At 44.4% G+C, this 22,761-nt stretch overlaps 1 protein-coding gene across 1 annotated transcript in view; it reads left to right on the top strand.

Moving 5' to 3' along the window:
* Positions 1-22,761, top strand: part of atp2c1 (ATPase secretory pathway Ca2+ transporting 1) — an 85,193-nt gene that overhangs the window by 47,277 nt on the left and 15,155 nt on the right. Inside the window, exons 12-18 of the mRNA XM_084027208.1 lie at positions 3,711-3,835; positions 4,752-4,849; positions 11,325-11,420; positions 13,076-13,165; positions 14,003-14,107; positions 14,207-14,363; positions 14,443-14,613. Of these exons, the coding sequence (XP_083883334.1) occupies positions 3,711-3,835; positions 4,752-4,849; positions 11,325-11,420; positions 13,076-13,165; positions 14,003-14,107; positions 14,207-14,363; positions 14,443-14,613 (842 nt within the window). The remainder of the gene's footprint in view (positions 1-3,710; positions 3,836-4,751; positions 4,850-11,324; positions 11,421-13,075; positions 13,166-14,002; positions 14,108-14,206; positions 14,364-14,442; positions 14,614-22,761) is intronic.

Raw genomic sequence — 22,761 nt, 5'->3', positions numbered from 1 at the left:
CTCTAATCCCACCTTGACTGCTTTTACCAAAAAGGTTTCTCATGACACAGACAACATGTTTGACAAAAGACAGAACAGAGTCAATAACAATCTCTCAAAATGCGAAAGAGATGCACTGAATTCTCGGAAATGAGCAGATAATAATAAAGCCTGCTGACAAAGGGGGTGCAGTGGTAGTAATGGATACAAGTTCATATGTTATTGAAGCTCAAAGACAACTGGGAAATAATATCTATTATGAACAATTGCAGAGAAATCCAATTGTAAAATTGAAAAATGAACTAAGGGACATTTTATCCTTTGGTAGAGACCAAAACTAGATCTCAGACAATGAATTTGCTTTAGATGTAGCCTCCTTATATACCAATATTGACCACCAGGAAGGCCTATTAGCCCTACAACATTATTTGTCACATAGGTCTGATACGTCACCACCCAACCATTTTTTACTTTCTCTCACAGAATGGACTTTACATAATAATGTGTTCCTCTTCCAAGACAATTTCTTTAGACAGCTCAAGGGCACAGCGATGGGTTCATGTTTTGCTCCTAATTATGCCAATTTATTTTTAGGTCACTGGGAAGAGCAATATACAATCGATCTAGTAACAAATTCTGTGACAAGATAGTATTTTGGGGGCGCTTTATCGATGACATCCTCTTTGTTTGGTCTGGGAATGAGGAAGAACTCTTGCAGTTTCATGAGTACATCAATACAACTAATCCAAATATAAAACTGTCAATTGAACATTCAAAAACATCTATTTATTTCTTGGATTTGACGATTTCCATAGATGGGAATAATCTTTTGAACACAGATAGAAACACTTTGTTGAGGGCTGACAGCTTCCATCCAAGGAGTCCAAAAGACAACATTCCCTTTGGACAATTTCAGCATCTTAGACGCATCTGCAACAATGACTCAGATTTTGAAATGCAGGCTCAAGACATGAAATTAAGGTTCAGGGCTAGGGGCTACTCAACAATGATAATAGAAAATGCAATAATAAAAGCACTCTCTATAACTCGCTCTGACCTACTAAAGAAGAAAAAGAGGAGGAAAGACATGGCTAAAAACAACTCCAGACCTGTCTTTGTTACCCAATATAGCAGTAGTTCCTCTGAAATGAAACAAATAATCAAGTCCAATTGGGGGTTAATTCATAGTGATCCTATTCTGAAAGATGTTTTTCCTGAGCTACCTATGACTGTGTTCAAGAAGGCACCATCAATAAGAAACAAACTTGTAAGAAGTTACCTTCCAGGTCCTAAACAAAAAACATGGCTAGAAAAAGGGTTGTGGGGGACTTATAGGTGTGGTTCTTGCAATTATTGTGAGGGTGTCATTCAAAGCAAGACATTTTGTGATCTGAGAACACAGAGAGAATTCAAAAATAATGGTTTAATTAACTGCAACTCTGAATATGTGGTCTACCGCCTACAATGCCCATGTGGGTGTTTCTATGTGGGCAGGACTAAAAGAAAACTAAAAGAACGGTTTTATGAACACAAATACGCAATCCGAGTCAACAACGAAGATTACCCTATGGCCAAACATTATAAAGAAACACACCATAGTGACCCGTCATCTTTGAGAATTCAGGGTATTGAAATTATTAAAAAATCAATACGTGGAGGTGACATTTTAAAACAGTTATTGCAACGTGAAACCTTTTGGATTTGGAGCTTTAAAGCAAAGGACTATCCAGGACTAAATGAGGAGATAGATTATAGACCTTTTCTGTGATTTTGCAACACTGGTTATAGTTTTACTGTGATTACTCACTCTTTATATGTAAATGTTTATGTACTGTATATGTATATGTGTATGCATATGCATGCTATCTGTTGCCTGTGTTTCTGATTATTATTGTGACCAACAGCTTGAGTGCTGAGAACCGTGTGAGAGGCGTGTCCTAGTAATTACCTGCAGACCTTCAGCACTGATTGTCAGCACCTGTGTGTCTGCTTCTCTTTGCCTTTTTAAGATCAGTTTCCTATCTGCTTCACTATGCCCTGAAGAAGGCCCCATGCCGCTACGCGTGGGCATTTTAAAGTTGTCCATTTAGGACATGTCATTTTTGAAATAAAGACATTTTAATTAAGGTGTGCCTCGGCTATCAGAGATTTGTTTCTCTACACTGCCTCTAATTGAATTCCATGTTCTGACATCTATTACTTTTCCTGACGCTTTTTCACCGTGGTGTCGTTTCAGTAACGGTATCAAGATATTTAAGCAGGGTATCATTTCAAAGTCCCTATTTGGCATTGTGACATCATTAAAATCGATAAGTCAATACAATGTTTGTCATCAAGGTAAAGAAGTAGAGCTTGAGATGCTCAGATTATTTGTATTCAGGATGTGGTTAGCTTCGCTTATTGATAAAGACAGGAAGCTGATTCTGGCCACATTGAAAGCTTGATCATAGGACTCTGGACTTACTTTAGGTTTTTGTAGACTTTTCGCCTTGTATCCAAAAGCCTTCTTCAGTTCCAACTGAATGCTGGATAGTTCAGTTACTTAAACTAGGGCTCCAGGCTAACTTTGATCAGTTACGCGGTGCGCTTAACTTTTTCATTTAGGTACACCAACACATCATGTAGTCGGATGAGACGGGACCGGTATCTTACGGAATGAGGGGAGACAGGTGTTACAGGCACAGCAACTTTCTGTACGAAAAAACGATCGACAGATGTGTTCAGTGTCAGACCGTCGTTTCTTCCACTCTGTATTCTTGTGAGGGGAAAACAATACACAACACACATACACAGACCAGCTAGATGTTAGGGAAATATTTAGTTGACCTTAACTGATTTTTGGTTGCATTTGCGCTCTGGAGCCCTGTAACCTCTTGGTCCTTAACACTGAGCGGGTCATGTGACTCCTGGACCTGCCCATTCCTCAAGTGAAACTTGAGTCTACTTTGGTGGTGGGCAAGTGGGTCCTGGGTCCATCAAGTGAACTCTTCACATGGGTGTTCAACGATTGGCTCACCTGAGAGCCAGTCCCAATTTGAAAGGCTTTTATTATAGTAATACAGTCATTTTATATAAAATAAACAACGCAGTGATTTTCACAAGTTTGAGTTACCTAAACCACTAGACTTAATGGTCTCAAGTGTTTTGAGACACTGTTTCAACATGAATGTCAATGTATGGAGATAAAAACAGGGAGCAGAGCTCTAATAAAGTAAACACTGATACACTGATGCACACTTCAACTTCAACTTTTTATTTGTCAATTTCTTCCATGTACACAAAAGAGAAAAGAAACTGAAACAACGTTTTCCCCGTCCCACGGTGAGATAAAGTGCACAGGCACAACAGAAAAAAACACAACACACTGGGGTAAACAATAAACAATAAAGTGCACAACATATTACTAATATTAGAAAAAAATGATAAAAAAGAGTGCTTTTTGTAGTGCAAAAAAAGAATGCAGTAGATGTAAAATGCAAAGTTAGAATAGCAGCATAGATCCTGTATGGTGGTGTAACAATGTCCACAGGGTGTTTTTATTTTGGGGGGGTGGGGGGGAGTTCAGCTTCCTGGCAGTCTAGTGGATGAAGCTGAGGGGAGAAAAGGAAGAGAGGGGAAAGTGTTCAGGAGTAATGAAGCCAGGAGAACTGTCAGAATTAGACTGGCATGGTCCTGCCAACAGCTGCTGTACCCGATGATGGATTATTGATCAGTGATGACCTTTCCTCCAGTCTGGCAGTGGCTGCCATCCCAGAGGGTTTACCCATCGTAGTGACGGTGACGCTGGCGCTCGGTGTGATGCGCATGGTGAAGAAAAGAGCCATCATCAAGAAGCTTCCCATCGTAGAAACTCTGGGTATGTTTATTAATGAATTCATCAGTTAAGAACACATTCGTTTTTAACGACGGTCTATAGATTAAAAATGTTAATCGGATTAATCCCAGGATAGCTGTGAATTAATCTCTCTCTCAGAAAGGTAAATGATAGAAGGCGTATATTCATCAGTTTTTTGACGGACAAAGGTTTCGTAGGCTGTGTGCAAACGTGATTGACACAACGTGAGGTTGAAATTTTTTTTTTTTATGTGCAACAATTTTGGAGCAAAAAGACAGACTCAGAGTTCAAAGGCCTTAACTGCTACATTCACAGCTGTAACGCCGTCACACGCACTCTCCTTAAGTGTGCTGAAGCTGGAGCAGCCAGAGTTGTTGCTAACCCCCTTGACTTCTATGAGCTGTCTGACAACAAGACACAGGAACCGAGATTGTCAGAATAAGAAAGGAGTTCATTGCCAATACGTTTTCACATATAAGGAATTTGCCTTGGTCTTCAGTGCACACAATAATTACAAAGAATGTCTAGTTGTAGCCATTTATTCACGGACAAATTACCGGAACACAAACTGACCTGCTGCATTCACGTTGTAACATTATTGCTGACCTCATACTCACCGTCACACTCGCGCTTCATTTTAACAGCCAAAAAGCCAAAATTTCTGATTCTCTATGGATTATTCAGAAGATTTTTTATTTTATTTTTGCAAATTCATTGCTGAAAACAAATGGTTTTCATTACATCTGTGGAGGTAAAAATCTGAGTTTAAATAAATGGATATTATATTAATTTCCTTGACCTCCTTTAATCGACCCAAGTCCCACCCCTCGTACACAATGGCTTATCACAGTGCAGCATCGTCTTCTGCAGCATTCTTGAACAGCACCCACTACTTTACGTACATTCCTGACTGTCTAATGATGTCACTTCCTGTCAGGCTGCTGTAATGTGATCTGTTCAGACAAGACGGGAACTCTGACCAAGAACGAGATGACCGTCACTCAGCTGTTCACGTCTGATGGACTCCACGCTGAGGTCAGGGGCCCTTCTTCTTCATCATCTTCACCATCATCATCATGACTTCACACTAACACAATTTGAACATAATTTTATAAATGGAAGAATGAACTAGGGATGCATTATTGTGACATTGTGGGCCCATACTAATGTTACACCATTAACATTCTGTTTGTCAACCATCAATTAGTGTCAATGTCAAAAAGATTAACATAAATATGCCATCTTTCATACAGAATACAACCTTCTCATGTATTTATCTGGAGTCCAACCAAACATGTGCTCAGTAAGAATCAGCAGCTGCTACTGTTGCCTGAGTTTAACTGTCACAACATTGATGCAAAATGCCAAAGAAACATTGGTAAATGTCCCGTTAGATAGATGATTCATAGACCGACCAGAGGGATAACATTTGTCTTTGAGGATTTAAAGTCTATTCGTTTGTGCAATAGTTGAGAGTTGGACTGCTCATGACATTTTATTTGCTTTCCCGCCCAGTCTCACAGCAGGTCGTGAAATGGTAACAAAATTCGAATCTGTTGGATTCATGTTCATGGACATTTATTATTATTATTATAACCTTTATTTAACCAGGTTTGTCCCATTGAGATCCAAGATCTCTTTTTCAAGAGAGACCTGGCCAAGAATGGCAGCACGTAAAGTACAAACACATCGTCACATTAATCATAGACAAAAAAGAAACAAACAATTAGAATACAAATAACAATTGATTTTTCAAAATGAGTTAAGAGAATTTACAAGATTGGTCAAACATTTGCAATCAAATAAAACATTTACACTCCTGAAGCCTGGATGTAAGGGAATTTATCATGGACTTATATACACTGAGAGATACCAGACTTTGGAGTTTGAGCTCCGACTGCAAATTGTTCCATGTACTCGGAGCAGAAAATCTAAAAGCTTTCTTCCCCATTTCTATTCTGACCTTAGGAACAGTAAAATGATAGTCCTGAAGTCCTGAGAGCGGAGACTATAGGTCCTACTATTCAAAATTAAAAGGGATGATAAATAATATGGAATCATCTTAAGAATAGCCTTGTAAATCAGCAAATACCAATGGCTGATACGGCGCACATATAAGGATGGCCAATTTACATTACTATATAAGACACAATGATGAGTTAGAGCTCCACAGTTTGTAATAAACCTTAGAGCACCATGATAAAACTCAGCCTTTTGTATTTCGGAGAAGAGAGGTAAATTTATTTCTTAATTGTCTAAAATAAAGCCAGTCAGTTTCCAAGCCTGATTTACATGCCCTGGCCCATGCAGAATTTCACTCATGCAGAACTTCTGCTAGTTTAGTTGTAAACCATGGATTATCACGACCTTTAATTCTGAATGTGCGCAGGGGGGCATGTTTCTTAATGATATGACTGAAACTTTCATGAAAGTAACTCCAAGCCAATTCAACATCATCAAAAAGGGCAATCCTTTCCCAGTCAAAATGATAAAGATCATGCAAGAAATCTTGTTCAACAAACATTTTCATATTGCGCTTCTCTACAAAGCGTGGCTTACTTTTAGGAAGCCTTGTGTCTCTCACGACCGCTATCACACAGTGATCACTCAGATCATTTGGAAAAACACCCGTTGTCACATATTTGGAAGGCATGTTGGTTAAAGCTAAGTCAATGAGTGTTGCTTTTTGGGAAATTTTGGGATTGGGTCTGGTAGGGGAATTAATTAATTGTGTGAGGTTAAGAGAATCACATTGTGCTTTCAGGTCGTCTGAGACAGGCATGAGCCAGTCCCAGTTTAAATCTCCCACCAAAAGTAATTTGTTATATTTCAGCTGTGATAAAAACTTAAGGGAAGACAATGCATTTTTAGGAGCAGATGGTGGTCTATAACATCCTACCAACATGATATGGTGATTCTTTGTTAATTCTATTTCAAGAGCAAGCAACTCAAACTCTTTAGATACTGACTCTTTAAGCACCAAATTAACATCAAAATTGCTCCTGATATACATCGCAACTCCGCCCCCTTTTCTTGGATGATCAGCACGGTAAACATTGTAGCCATTAATAGAAATATCCTTACCAAGCACAGATTTGGTGAGCCAGGTTTCAGATAAGACAATAACATCAGCATTTGTTGAGTTTATCCAGACCTTTAACAAGTCCATTTTGTTTAGTATACTCCTTACATTTATATTAATTAATCCAAGACCAGTTCTAGATTTAAAGTCTGCAGGGGTGTAACAATCTGCCGGTTTATCAGGGCCTGGATTAGTCTCAACATTCCCTGAAAGCGATAGCAATAGTATAACTAAACGTTTAAGCCTGATGCTACAACCTTTTACATCAGACACTTGGCTGGAGGGGTAAGTGTTAGCAGTAGAGCGGTAAATGCTCACTCAAAACAAGGAGACAGCAAAACTGCAGAGACATATCAGATTTAAGCAGCCACTTGGATATGTTCAAGGACACAGCTATAGCTGTGAAGTTGTAAGAGTAGCTCTGCAACAGTCATTGTGGGGGAAAGTCACATTTTCAAAGCTAGAACTGTGGCCTACCCAATCTAATATATCCTCCTGAGATGTTGTTATAGGAGGAGGAATGCCACACATGTGGGGCCACCAACCAGCTGGTCCAACCAAGGAAATAAAGCCTAATACAATGATTAGCGACATTGTAGAAGAAGAAAGTTAAACTGTAGGCTTAGCTAGAGGCTTGGGTTGGATTGATGACTGCAGATCAGGGTGGATGGAATAGGCCTCAGGCTGCAGAGCAGGGTGGATGAAGTAGGCTTAGGCTGCAGAGAAGGGTGGATAAAACAGGCCTCAGGCAGCAGAACAGGGTGGATGGAATAGGCCTCAGGCTGCAGAGCAGGGTGGATGGAATAGGCCTCAGGCTGCAGAGCAGGGTGGATGGAGTAGGCCTCAGGCTGCAGAGCAGGGTGGATGGAGTAGGCCTCAGGCTGCAGAGCAGGGTGGATAAAACAGGCCTCAGGCTGCAGAGCAGGGTGGATGGAATAGGCCTCAGGCTGCAGAGCAGGGTGGATGGAGTAGGCCTCAGGCTGCAGAGCAGGGTGGATGGAATAGGCCTCAGGCTGCAGAGCAGGGTGGATGAAGTAGGCTTAGGCTGCAGAGAAGGGTGGATAAAACAGGCCTCAGGCTGCAGAGCAGGGTGGATGGAATAGGCCTCAGGCTGGAGAGCAGGGTGGATGGAATAGGCCTCAGGCTGCAGAGCAGGGTGGATGGAGTAGGCCTCAGGCTGCAGAGCAGGGTGGATAAAACAGGCCTCAGGCTGCAGAGCAGGGTGGATGGAATAGGCCTCAGGCTGCAGAGCAGGGTGGATGGAATAGGCCTCAGGCTGCAGAGCAGGGTGGATGGATCAGGCCTCAGGAGCAGGATGGATGAAGGGGGTCCTAGGCCCCAAAGCAGTGTATGAGAAACTGCTGAATGCTATAATTTAGGGCCAATATCAAGTCCCACCACAGCAGCTCCAGGTAGCAAGTCAATCACACCTCACAGTTCCAAGAAGCTCAGAACAGGCCACGGCTAGCAAACCAGTCCACAAGCAGAGGGAGCAGGCCAGAGCATACAAGGCAGAGCAGCCTTCCAAAGCAGACAAACATGAACAATCCACAAACCTTCAAGAGTTGGCCATTCATCAGTACAAAAAAAAAAAAAAAAAAACCTTCGGTGAAAAACGTTAAAAAATACTAAAATCCAATAAAAACATTAAAACAAACAGACACCTGACAGAGACAAAGACTTGCTGCCATCTTGGAAAATGGGTGGAGCCAGTTACGTAACACAGTAATTGACATGAATTGTCAATTTTCTTTGCGTCTCTCAGCACTAAAACAACACCAATGTAAAGTTAATTAGGATCCTTTTTCATGATGGACACATAAATTAAACACATAATGTGTTTATTTCTGACGTAGTGTTAAATACTGAGAGAGACTACTGGGAGGGGAAGTGGATGGGTCCACCAACACAGGTCTTTAACCACCAGACCTTGTTAGACACTGCAAGTCCCAAAGTGTTGTTGAGTGTTTTCATTAACTAACTAAGAGGATTTGTTGTCCAAACCTAACATTGGTTTTGCAGTTGAAAGCTAACATTGAGTTTTTTTGGTCTAAAATAAACGTTGGTTTTGTCATTTAAAGCTAACGGTTCTGTTGCCTAAAATTAAAGTTGGTTTTGTTGTCTAAAGCTAATGTTGGTTTTGATGCATAAACCTACCATTGGTTTCACAGCCGAAGGCTAATGTTGGTTTTGTTGCCTATAATAAAGGTTGGTTTTGTTGTAGAAAGCTAACATTTAAATCTAAAACAAATTAAGGATAATGAAAAATTGGTGAGTATCTGTTCACAAACTGCCATGAGACTGTTGTTTTCTAACGTTCTGCATTCGATTCTTCATCTTTTAAGTCTTCGTCGTCTACACACAAGACACAGATGGGAAAGAAAGTAGTTCTTTAAATCAATACATTTCAGTGTTTCCCATACATAGACCAATGTGTGGCGCAGAGCCACAGAACCAACACTGAGCGCCACAAATTGATTCCGGGCTTGTCTGTGAACAGCCCCTCCTCTCCGTGCACACTCAATGCTCATACACAGGAAGGATTGTTTTCCCCGCAGAGAAGAGGGCTGGCTGAATTCCCCAATAAAATTAAACTTTGCTACAAGTAGGCTGTGGAGCAGTCACTTAGAGTGTAGCAATGGAGCACTCACTGGATATATTTTTTCAGTTATTTGACATAAAGTGTTGGCAATGGAGCACTGTATATTTTTCAGTTATTTGAAAAAGTGTAGCAATGGAGCACTCACTGTATATGTTTTCACTTATGACACAAATTGAAGCAATGGAGCTGTATGAATTGTTAAGTTATTTGTCACAAAGTACTTGCCAATTAAAATATACAGTGAAGCACCTGATATGTATGGAGCTAGAACAGTCTCATAATTCACAAATGCACACAGAAATTCACAAATGCACACAGAAATTCACAAATGCACAAAAAAGATTTACAAATGTATTTGGGGATTTGTATATACATGTGACTCAAAACACAAATACATTTTCAATGCACACACAAATATGTTTCATTTCATATGTAAGTAAAAAATATTCACATATAAAAAACAAGATTCATAAACATATTTCCAATGCACACACAAATCTAAAAAAAAATCACAAATACATGAATGTTAAAGTATTTGCAATCTTCATCAAATACGCATTTGGGGCTTGTTACATTCATATATAAACTGTTGGACCTGTATTTACAAAGTGCTTTTAATTTGTAAACCTCCCTGCATTTGTGTGTGAAACTTTTGAGACTCCCCTGACGTGACTCCGATCCACAAATGCGTTTTTTCTAAGAGGAGGTTGTCTGTAGCCAATCAGATGTCTCCCTCCTTTACAGCCAATCACGTGAGTGCGTTGCGTTGGAGGGATATGGGTGCTAGAGCCAGAATCGACCTTATTTCTGGAGATAATTTCCCTTCTTCCTGTGCTCCCTGTCTTTATGCTGTATAGATTAGGTGTACAGTTATATAAATATCTATTTTTCTTTTATAAAGAAGCATTTTATGGAAGTAATTTATTCCCTCATTCTGGGGAAGATGAACCGGTGCGGGCGGAGTTGTGTTTTAGACTTTTGGGGGAGACACTCACGTGATTGGCTGTAAAGGAGGGAGACATCTGATTGGCTACAGACAACCTCCTCTTAGAAAAAACGCATTTGTGGATCAGAGTCACGTCAGGGGAGTCTCAAAAGTTTCACACACAAATGCAGGGAGGTTTACAAATTAAAAGCACTTTGTAAATACAGGTCCAACAGTTCATATATGAATGTAACAAGCCCCAAATGCGTATTTGATGAAGATTGCAAATACTTTAACATTCATGTATTTGTGATTTTTTTTTAGATTTGTGTGTGCATTGGAAATATGTTTATGAATCTTGTTTTTTATATGTGAATATTTTTTACTTACATATGAAATGAAACATATTTGTGTGTGCATTGAAAATGTATTTGTGTTTTGAGTCACATGTATATACAAATCCCCAAATACATTTGTAAATCTTTTTTGTGCATTTGTGAATTTCTGTGTGCATTTGTGAATTACATTCTACATTCGACTTTACATTCTACATTCGACTTTTTACATTCCACATTTACATTTATTTAGTTTTGTATTTAGGTTTTTGTATTTAGACTTTTATTATTATTATAATTCTTTTATTTATTTATTTATATTTATATATATATTCTTTTTATTCTTTTTATTTTATTACTGTACTGTTGGAGGAGCCCAAGACATAAGAATTTCATTGCCAGCGACTGCTCTGTAATTGTTGCGCATATGACAATAAAACCATCTTGAATCTTGAATCTCTTGAATCTTGAATTATGAGACTGTTCTAGCTCCATAGATATGCAGTGGTATTATTTAATAATTGATTTTAGAAAGCATATGTTTACCCAGTGGTGTTGTCTTGCAGGTGACGGGCGTCGGCTACAACGGAACAGGAGAAGTTTTACTGGACGGAGAGATCGTCCACGGCTTCTCCTGCTCGTCAATAAGCAGGATCATAGAGGTCAGTTAACACTCTTCATCTTCCTCTTTAAACAAATCATTTGAATTTATTTAAATCCAGAGACCCACCACATCAAAGTTTGTGTTCTATTTCATCCTTACTGACCGCCAGAGGCAAGTGCCTAACACTGGATTATCTTGCGCATGCGCCGGTCGAGTATTAATATCAACAAAGTCACGTGTGACCTCGGGATGATACCGGTTCAGGTTTAACTTCCGGAGATCATTCTTTTTTCATCTTCTTGCTTACGCAGATTAGCTAGCGCTTTGTGGTAGCAGAGAAAAACATTTTATAGAATTATAGATAGATACACAGAGGTCATTGCTGGTAGCCTTGGGATCATCTCTGCGACGAGCTGTCCATAGGGCACTCGTCGTTCGGAAGATGTGCGGACGGGCCGACGCACCTATTCACATCGACCAGTAAGAGCGCTCACACAATAAGACAGAAAATGCAGTGTATGTGAAGAGAGTGTTCTCACTCCCCTCTCATGGTGGCACCAGACAAGAGTGGATCGCTTATAAGAGCGCATGCTCGGTGTTGGCACACATCGGCAGCTACTGTGCTAGTGAAGAGAGCGTGTTCACTCCCCTATCGCTGCATAGACTCTATCCTGGAAGATAGTTAAAACCAATTAAAGGAGTGCTCTTAAAAAAAAGAGAGAGAGAGAGAGAGCAGATTGACTTGAGTTCGCTAGCAGTTTCAGAGTTTCTCTGGCAGCGCCACTAGGATGCACTCGTATGGCTGCAATGTCTGTATGGCTCCTCTGCAGCCCAAGGACAGCCACGACCTCTGCCCTGCTTGTCTTGGCATCGAACATCTGAGGGAGTGCCTCTTGGAGTACCCGTGCATGAATTGCAGCTACATGCCTCGCACAGTGAAGTCTCTCCTCCTAGCCCTCCTTTCTGGTGCTGGTACGGGGAGCGCAGCGGCACCCAATTAATCCATGGCTGAGTTTGTTCCGGAGGCAGATATTGTCACAGTGGCAGCTTCAGACATTCTCTTTAGGGAGTATGCGGAGGAGGGGCCCTCCTCCCTGGCCTCAGCGCCTGGCTCCCGTTCCTCTGGTCAGAGCTCATTGGATGGGACGGAGGAGGGCTCCATGGGGTCAATCATTCATGCAGCACTGGCTTGCCTGCAGCTGGATGTAGGGCAGTCGGAACCGGCGCCTGCTAGTGCTTTCTTCAGGCGCACTCGGGCCACCACCACCTACACTGTAATAGTTAATATCTATAGGCGGTGCTTGCCTGCATGGAAAAGTTTGGTCCTCAATTTGCCGGGACTCTGTTTTTATTAGCCATCCAGTGTTAGGCCTCTGGTGATTAGTGAGAATGGAAAAAGAACGAAAGTTACGAATGTAACTATGGTTCTATGAGTGAACGCCAGAGTTCTTAGTCACTCGGAATCTTATGAACTGCGAGAAGAGTCTGTGGGAATGGTCTCCCGGATTACACCGGAAGTTATTCCTGAGACAGCGTCACCCCAAGGTCACATGTGAAATACTTAACCTGCACATGCACAAGATAGAAGATATCCAGTGTTAAGCACTGCCTCTGGCGGTCATCCAGGATTCATAGAACTGTAGCACCAGATGTACATTTGTACTAAAGAAGGAAGAGGTATTAAATGATGTGTGTGTGTGTGTGTGATTTTAGGTTGGCTGTGTGTGTAATGACTCGGTCATCAGGAATCACAATGTGTTGGGTAGACCGACGGAGGGAGCGCTCATTGCCCTCGCCATGAAGGTAAAATTCCCATGAGTTGCCATCCATCCATCCATCCATCAATCATCAACTGCATATCCTGTATTCAGAGTCGCGGACATTGGGCGAAGGCCTGGACAGGTAACGAGACTGGTACAGACAGACAGGTCACCAGTCTATCACAGGGCTGACATGTAGAGAAAGACAGGTCACAAGTCTATCACAGGGCTGACATGTAGAGACAGACAGGTCACCAGTCTATCACAGGGCTGACATGTAGAGACAGATGGGTAACCACTCCATCACAGGGCTGACATGTAGAGACAGACAGGTAACCAGTCTATCACAGGGCTGACATGTAGAGACAGACAGGTAACAGTCTATCACAGGGCTGACATGTAGAGACAGGCAGGTAACCAGTCTATCACAGGGCTGACATGTACATACCTGCAAACTATGTGGAGACAGACAGGTAACCAGCCTTTCTACAAAATTTGCCGTTTTGAACCCAAAATAGGTAATTTATGTGAATTGTGTAGACTATTCCTCCGTAATGGCGCGAAAAACAGACATAATCAAAGTGGCTCCAAAAGGGGGGGCCCTGCAGAAACATTTTAGGAACCACTGCTTAGTCGATGGAGAACAAAATGCTGTAAATGGTTCGGCAACAGTTAAAACAATAATAGAAGAAGAACCTGGAGGCTGCTAGTAAAGAGTTTCCACCAACAGGGAGGTAAGTGGCGCTTCTCTCTGTGTGTTCGGTACCAGGATGTCATAAATGTACTTGTCTCTCTCCCCACTACCATTCACGCTTGGTTCTGGTCCAGCTGTGGTTCTGGTCCAGCTGTGGTTCTGATCCTGTGGTTCTGTGTGTTCTAGATGGGTCTGGAAAGCCTGCAGCAGGAGTACATCCGTCTTGAGGAGCATCCCTTCAGCTCCGAGCAGAAGTGGATGGCTGTTCGCTGTGTCCACCGAACGCTGCAGGTCTTCAGTGATCCACAGCATTTGCCAGCTGGTTGGTGTTGATGTAAGGTCTCATTAACTGTGCCCCCCCCCCCCCCCCCCCCCCCCCCCCCCCCCCAGGACAAACCTGGAGTCTACTTCCTCAAGGGAGCGTATGAGCAGGTGATTGGCTTGTGCAGCTCTTACAACAGCAGAGGAAGTACTCTGTCACTGAGCCTCCAGCAGAGGGAGCTGTACCAGCAGCAGATCAGCTACATGGGGACCGCTGGGCTCAGAGGTAGACACACACACACACACACACAATGAAACTTGTTGATCAACACACACACTCTGTCAACATGCATCTCTTCCTGTAGTTCTGGCGTTTGCGTCGGGCTCAGAGATGGGGAACCTGACCTTCCTGGGTCTGGTGGGCATCATTGACCCCCCCAGGTCAGGGGTCAAAGAAGCTGTGGGGATGCTCATCAGCTCTGGAGTCGCCATCAAGATGATCACTGGAGACTCTCAGGAGACCGCCGTGTCCATAGGTCAGAGAGACATTTAAAAACAAACACCTCAAGTCACCTTACATTCTAACTTGTCCCACTCTTTAACACTCCAATCAAATATTCAAGATTGTGTTTAAATCCCTCATGTAACTGTACGCTGCTCAAATATTCACTTTCACTGTGACTTTAAATAGCCTACAATTATGGTTGGTCCTAACTCCTTTTTCAGTTTTATTCAATTAATATAAAGTCCTTGAACCGACACCTTACCGTGGTGGAGGGGTTTGAGCACCTGAATGATCCTAGGAGCTATGTTGTCCGGGGCTTAATGCCCCTGGTAGGGTCTCCCAAGGCAAACAGGTCCTAGGTGATAGGTCAGACTAAGAGCGGTTCCGAAACCCCTTATGAAGAAAAAACATAAAAGGAAGTTTACGTCGCCCGGATTGGCGTCACCGGGGCCCCACCCTGGAGCCAGGCCCGGGGTTGGGGCTCGCAGGCGAGCGTCTGGTGGCCGGGTCTGTGCCCACGGGACCCGGCCGGGCGCAGCCCGAAGGAGCGACGTGGGCCCGCCCTCCTGTAGGCCCACCACCCGCAGGAGGGTTCAGAAGGGGCCGGTGCGGTGTGATTTGGGTGGCTGTCCTGGGTGGGTGCCCCGGCGACCCAATCCCCGGACGGTGACTCTAGCCATGGGGACATAGAATGTCACCTCACTGGGGGGGAAAGAGCCTGAGCTAGTGCGGGAGGTAGAGCGCTACCGGCTACAGGTAGTCGGGCTCACCTCCACGCACAGTCTGGGCTCTGGAACCCAACTCCTTGAGAGAGGCTGGACTCTCTTCTACTCTGGAGTTGCCGGCGGTGAAAGGCGCCGAGCTGGTGTGGGCTTGCTTATAGCCCCCCAGTGAGGCCGCCATGTGTTGGAGAGGGTCGTTTCCCTGCGCCTTCGGGTCGGGGATAGGTCTCTCACTGTTGTTTCGGCCTATGGGCCAAACGGCAGTGCAGAGTACCCGGCCTTGTTGGAGTCCTTGGGAGGGGTACTTGAGAGTGCTCCAACCGGAGACTCCATTGTTTTACTGGGGGACTTCAACGCTCACGTGGGCAATGACAGTGTTACCTGGAGGGGCGTGATTGGGAGGAACGGCCTCCCCGATCAGAACCCGAGTGGGGTTCTGTTATTGGACTTCTGTGCTAGTCACGGTTTGTCCATAACGAACACCATGTTCAAGCATAAGGGTGTCCATCAGTGCACGTGGCACCAGGACACCCTAGGCCGGAGGTCAATGATCGACTTCGTGGTTGTGTCATCTGACCTCCTGTCTTGGACACTTGGGTGAAGAGAGGGGCTGACCTGTCAACTGATCACCACCTGGTGGTGAGTTTGATCCGCTGGCAGGGGAGGAAGCTGGACAGACTTGGCAGACCTAAACGTGTTGTGAGGGTCTGGTGGAACCCTCTGTCAGGGAGGTCTTCAACTCCCACCTCCGGGAGAGCTTTGACCAGATCCCGAGGGAGGCTGGGGACATTGAGTCCGAATGGACCTTGTTCTCTGCTTCCACTGGACGCGGCTGTTCGAAGCTGTGGCCGTAAGGTCTCCGGTGCCTGTCGTGGTGGCAATCCCCGAACCCGGTGGTGGACACCGGAAGTAAGGGATGCTGTCAAGCTGAAGAAGGAGTCCTACCGAACCTGGTTGGCTCGGGGGACTCCCGAGGCAGCTGACAGGTAACGGCAGGCCAAGCGTGCTGCAGCGCGGGCGGTCGCTGAAGCAAAGGTTCGGCTCTGGGAAGAGTTCGGGGAGGCCATGGAGGAGGACTATCGGTCGGCCTCGAGGAAATTCTGGCAAACCATCCGGCGCCTCAGGAAGGGGAAGCAGCCCTCCACCAACACTGGATTTCTAGGCGCAGCCGTGGGCCGGAGGGGATCTGGTTCGGGAGCCACTGGATTTCATCCCTGCTTTTTGCGGACGATGTGGTCTTGTTCCTTCGAGCCAGGACCTCCAGCATGCCCTGGGGCGGTTTGCAGCCGAGTGTGAAGCAGCCGGGATGAGGATTAGCACCTCCAAATCTGAGGCCATGGTTCTCGACCGGAAAAAGGTGGCTTGCTCCCTCCAGGTTGGGGGGGAGTTCCTGCCTCAAGTGGAGGAGTTTAAGTATCTTAGGGTCTTGTTCACGAGTGAGGGAAGGATGGAACGTGAGATTGACAGGCGGATCGGTGCAGCGGCTGCAGTAATGCGGTCGTTGTATCGGTCCGTCGTGGTGAAGAGAGAGCTGAGCCGAAAGGCGAAGCTCTCAATTTACCGGTCAATCTGCGTTCCTACCCTCACCTATGGTCATGAACTTTGGGTCCTGACCGAAAGAATAAGATCCCGGATACAAGCGGCCGAAATGAGCTTCCTCCGCAGGGTGGCGGGGCGCTCCCTTAGAAGGTTTGCTGTGTCTCCCAGCACAGTCTGGAGGAGGACCAGGAGACCGGCTAGCGATATAGGGGGTCCAGGGGCATGCCCCCCAGGAGAAAATTTTGACTAGATTTCATTTTAATGCATCGATTTGGTGAATATTGAGAACCAAAATATGAATTGAACTGGGGAAGTTTCAACCAGTCAGGATTCCATCCTGACTTTCTGTGTTTCTCAGCTTTTGAAATTACAAAAAAAAACGAATTACCCACATGAACACAAACAACTTAAAGACCACTGCCCCTTTCTTTCCCTGCTGTACTCACCTGCTTGACCTCTCTCTGGGTAAACTGGCTCCTTTTCTGCCCCTGTAGGAACAACTAGTTGCCGTCCCTGTGGCTCTGTCTCCTGTCCCTGCTGTCTCTCCTATCTCGAGAAGCTGTCGCTTCTGTTACAAAGTAACAACGTTAAACAGTGCACCTTAACTCAAAATGTATTTTTCAACAAGAATAACTAAACCTACCTCAGAAGAAACATCTTCGTTCTGTTGTGGGCTTTTTCTCTTGAAATACTTCAAAAGGCTCATGGCCTGAGAGATCAAAGCAAAACGCGAACTAAGTTATGCAAAGAAGTAGTGCTAATAGCCAAGCTGCTAACCAGCCATTCCAAAACAAGCGTTCCATAGCCAATGCGTCAAGAATGAGCTAGCTAGGCTAGTTGTTCAATCTTGTCAAGTTGGTGTAGTTAGCCGAGATTAACACCCTTGTCAAAGGATATGGCAGATAGATAGGTCTCAGAAATAAATAGAAGTCAGGCAGCCTACAAGAGAGTCTAACTATGCTAGCTTGTTAAACATTTAAGTAGCAGCAAAAACAATCTCAAACTTTTTTACCAGAAGCTTACACTAAAATACAGTGAAACACATACTTAGCAAATGTTCTCTTCTAAATCACAGTTACTTATCAATAAATATTTTCCAAATAGCGTGTTGGGACCTCACCAAAGGAGAACAAAGAGTGGCCTACATGGGGGCCAAAAGCCTTCACATGCGGTCAGAACAATGGGACAAAGGAGATAAAAGAACTACAACCCCCAAAAACCTCCACAGGGCTCCAGACTAACTTTTTGCATTGGTTGCACTGGTGCGCCTAACTTTTTTTTTTAGGTGCACCAGCACAAAATTTAGGTGCACCCACATTTTTCATCGCGTCGCCTTTAACGCCAAAAAGTCACCTTTTTATCGCTCTCCTTTTACATGACACCCCCTTATGGCCTAGGTTAACTGCAGCACCATCAGCACCCAGAGCACCCGTTTTCTCCAGCCAATCTGCACACTGATGCCCAAACGCAGCAAATGCTTGCTTTGTGGCAGCATAAAAAGATCATACAGGTCACTAGCCTGTAGATTGCAAATGGAAAACTGTTTATGTGATCTTAGCCTAGCCTACTTATATTTTTACTTAGGCTATTCATTTTTAATAATAATATTAGGAATAGGCCCTGTGACCCTGAATACAGGATAAGCGGTAGACAATGGATGGATGGATGGATATTAGGAATAGGCTACTATACAATTTCCTATTCATGATGTCTCATGCTGTAATGTGGGCCTTCAAACACTGTGCGTGTCCATGCTCCACCTCGACATGTTCAATTAACATGTTGACCGGCCTCCCTTTATGCAAAACGCGACAGTAGACAATAACGCACTCCTTCGTAGAGACGTCTGTGTCGCCGTCAGTCATGAATGACGTGTACGTGGCGTTTCCAACCTCAGCTGTCTTGTTCTTTAGTGTGTCGGCATTTTTTTTCATCAGAATAATTTCTGACTTAAATTTGGTGAACGGCAACTCCGCCTTTGCAATATTGTATGCGACGTTGAATTTTATAATAATTTCAGATTCCTCAGCGGACGTGATTAATACAGCCTGCCGCTGAAATGCAGCTGGATGAGGGGCCACTTTATTAACACACTTATCACGGCATGTAGTATGCTTTTTGGACATATTGCGCTTTTTCAACGTCTCGATGCGAACAACAACGGCAGCCTCCGTGCTCGTAGCAGATATTCTGCTCGTCTGTACGTCGGCGTATCAGGGCCGCTGTATGGAAAAAAAAAAAAACGGAGCCGAGAGAGGGCGGCGATATTCCGGGGAAAAAGCTACTTTATTATGATGCTAACAAACAACCGCTAGCTAACTTTCCATGAATGTAGGCATTTATTTGTCTAATTAATCCATCCCAACGTGTGAGAACGCCTCGTCAAGGTCCTTAGGGTGACGGCTGTTGGTGCTTATTGTTGGTTTTATTTATACGGGCCAAATTGTCATCTTATGGGTGTTTATTGATCGGGTGGTCGGGCGGAGATTAGCCGTAACTCTCACATGTTGCCGTAGCAACGGCAAACATCCGGTCACGCTCCGTCTCTTCTTCTGCATTTTTGTAGCAGAAACAGCGCCGCATAAGGGCCTGGAATATGTACTACAGCGCGCTGAGTCGTTTTCAGTGGATTCATGTGGACGCAGATTTTCTTGAAACGACGCCAAGGCAAAACGCAGAAAAAAAGTTCGTCCCCGTGTGTACGGGGCCTTAGTCTCGGGCTAGGCTTTCTGCCTCTCTTCATTTTCAAAGAAAATCGAAGCGCGCAAGAGTACCTGCTCAGCTCGCTCGCATTTTTCGAACTGACACAATTTACAGCAGTGAAAAGGACCACAGCCAATCAGAGGCAAGGACCCGCCCGAGCTCTGTCTCTTATTGGTTTAGACCACGATGCCATCAGGAGAACACAAAGAGATGCTGCGCTTACGATTTTTTTTTTTCACCCGAGCAGCGTTAGGTGCACCAGTGCGACCTACAATTTCGCATATGCGACCAAAATGGTCGCACTCTGGAGCCCTGCTCCATCTTGTTCTAGCTCTCACCGAGGTGTGAAGTGTGACACAACTGGTGCCTTATTGGCTAACAACCACAGGGCACCCAGGGGGTCCCTGAGAGACAGCCGTGAGGCATAAAAAGCCGGCGCCACCTGTAAATGCCCTCTCTCCATCGCGACTCGCCATTGCAACAGGAGGTGAACTTTAAACGTCTGCAGCGTTTTCCTTTGTTTTAGGCCACAGTCTTTCCCCCAAACTCGCTGGACGAGAGACAGACTGTTTCCCCCTTTTTCTCGACTCGCCTTTTTCTTTTTTTTATTATTTTGGATCCTGAGAAGATCGCCACAGCCGCGGGACTCTCCTGTTTGCCTACAGAAGGAAGAACACAAATGGTTTCTTCATCCAAGCTACCAGCAAGAAGGATAACTTCTACGACCCGCTCTTGTCTGAAGTAGCTGACCAAATCGCCACACTGCGCTATTTTATTGTTTGCCTGCAGAAGGAAGAAACACAACTGTTTTCTTCAACTAAGTCGATCCGCGAGGAGGATAACTTCTACGACCCGCCCTCGTTTGGATTTAACCGACTCGTCACATCCTCCACTGCTGCATGAGGACTCGCGAACCACAGCCCGTCGACGCCCGCGCGTCAAGAAGCACCGCCACCGCATAGGACGGACTCAAGCACATCGACATAAGTAAGAGGCTTTTTGTCTGGGCAGAATGATAAGTTCGATAGTGTAGGATATGCTTGTAATTCTTGTTAACGTGTTTTAAGTGTTGATCACGGACCGCCGATTCCGTTGCTTTCTGTATAATGTATTCAAACACGCACGTGCACACACATACACTGCCCCCACACGTATCCTACGTCAGCAGTTCCGCCTCTGAACGCTGTGAGGAATAGCTCTACCTGGTGGCTCCCCGCCATCTCTCGCTCATCACCTTTCCTTCCCCCACACATACGCACACACACGCACACACACACACACACACACACACTCCACGTGTGTCTCTCCCTTTGTTTAGCTTAGCTTTGTGTGCATTTAGGTAGTTAGGTAATAAGGCTTTGTTAATTGCAGTGTTATTGATTGTGATCATTATTACTGATTTTAATAAATCTTATTCTAACTAGCAGTCTCTTGTGCTTGTTGTGTATATGTCACTGGATAACAGCAGGTTGTGAAGGCTAGTGCTCGAATTTCACACCTTTTTAATTGTTCCGATTGTTTTCTACTTCTATGCCAATGATCACGATGATTGGCATGTGAGTATAAAACCCCTTTATTGAGACTGAGTACAGTTTTCGGTTATCTTTTCCCTGATTCAAGGGTGGTGCCCCGTATATTTATGATTATATCATAATAATATATTAAATATAAGTATTAATATCGATAATCATATTGACATTAATAATTATCTGTTGATAACCAAATCTGCTCCTGCTACTACCTCAACAAGCGCTTCGGAAGTGGGTGACTATTCCTCAGCCTTCCTTGGTGTTTTGGTTTTGACATATGCGCACGCACTGTCAAACTTGCGCAGCTGAGGGGGGTAGGCGCGGGGACGCCTTGCCATGGCGACGGGGGAAAGCAGAACGTTGATGAGCTAAACCAGCTGCGAGGATTTCCCCTTATAATAAGCGCTGCTGCCCTCCTGTTTAGGCCTATCATAAGAGCCGCTAGTTAAGTCAATTTGCCTTGATAAAATAATTTGGGCGAACATTGACACTATGGCGGCCTAAATTTGACTATGGCGATGCGCCATAGTCTCGTCAATGTGTGGGAAACACTGGGATGTTATGTATTGGTGCGTCCGACCTGCCAAGTACCGCCACAGGCGGTCCAGGAGCACAATGATGCCCTGATCCAAGTCTGGGAGGAGATCCCCCAGGCCACTATCAACCGACTCATCAGGAGCAGCCCAGACATTGTTGGGAGTTCATCTAGGCAAGCGGGACCAAACTCACTCCTGAGTCACATGATGAGCTGCTGTGATGAAATTCACTCTAGTTGGATCTGCCTGTGATTTCCATCTTTTAAATTGATTCTTGGTGTGATTTTGATTTTTTATTGACCGTTATGTCATATTGTTCTCAACAAATGACACAATGTGCATCAGTAACGATTTTCACCTTGAATAATTCCTGCATCAAGATCTGATTTGTGATAGTGTTCCCCTAATTTTTGGAGCGGTGTTTTATAGTTAATATTGAACGCATCCTCTCTCTGTCTTCATGTCACACCTTCTTGTAAAATGATTGACCAAAGCAGGATAATAAAACTTTAATACAAAAAAAAGTACTTAGTCAAACAGTAGTAAGCACAAACAGCAATCAGCCATAACATTATGACAACTGACAGGTAAAGTGAATAAAACTATCGCGTTATAATGGCAGCTGTCAGTGGGGGGATATTAGGCAGCAAGTGAATATTTTGTCCTCAAAGTTGAGTGTAAGAAGCAAGAACAATGGTTGAAAAAGTTCCTGCTGGTTCTGATAGAACATCTGAGTTTGTTGTGTATGGAGCTGCGTAGCCACTGACCAGTCAGGGTGCCCATGCTGACCCCTGTCCACAGACCAGTCCGGGTGCCCATGCTGACCCCTGTCCACAGACCCTTACCCATGCTGACCCCTGTCCACAGAACAGTATTTGTTGGATGGCTCAGGAATGGTTTCAAACGTTCAAGGTATTGACTTGGCCTCCAAATTCCCCAGATCTCAATCCAATCCAGCATCTGTGGGAAGCGCTGGACAAACAAGTGGAGGCCCCACCTCACAACTTACAGGAATTAAAGGATTTGCTGCTGACGGCTTGGTGCCCGATACCCCTGCAGACCTTCAGAGGTCTAGTGCAGTCCATGCCTCGACGGGTCAGGGCTGTTTTGGCGGCGAAAGGGGGAACTACACAATGTTAGGCAGGTGGTC

Source organism: Eutrigla gurnardus (assembly GCF_963514095.1).
Source record: "Eutrigla gurnardus genome assembly, chromosome: 14".
NCBI classification, from domain to species: domain Eukaryota; kingdom Metazoa; phylum Chordata; class Actinopteri; order Perciformes; family Triglidae; genus Eutrigla; species Eutrigla gurnardus.
This window is presented reverse-complemented; position numbering and strand designations above follow the sequence as displayed.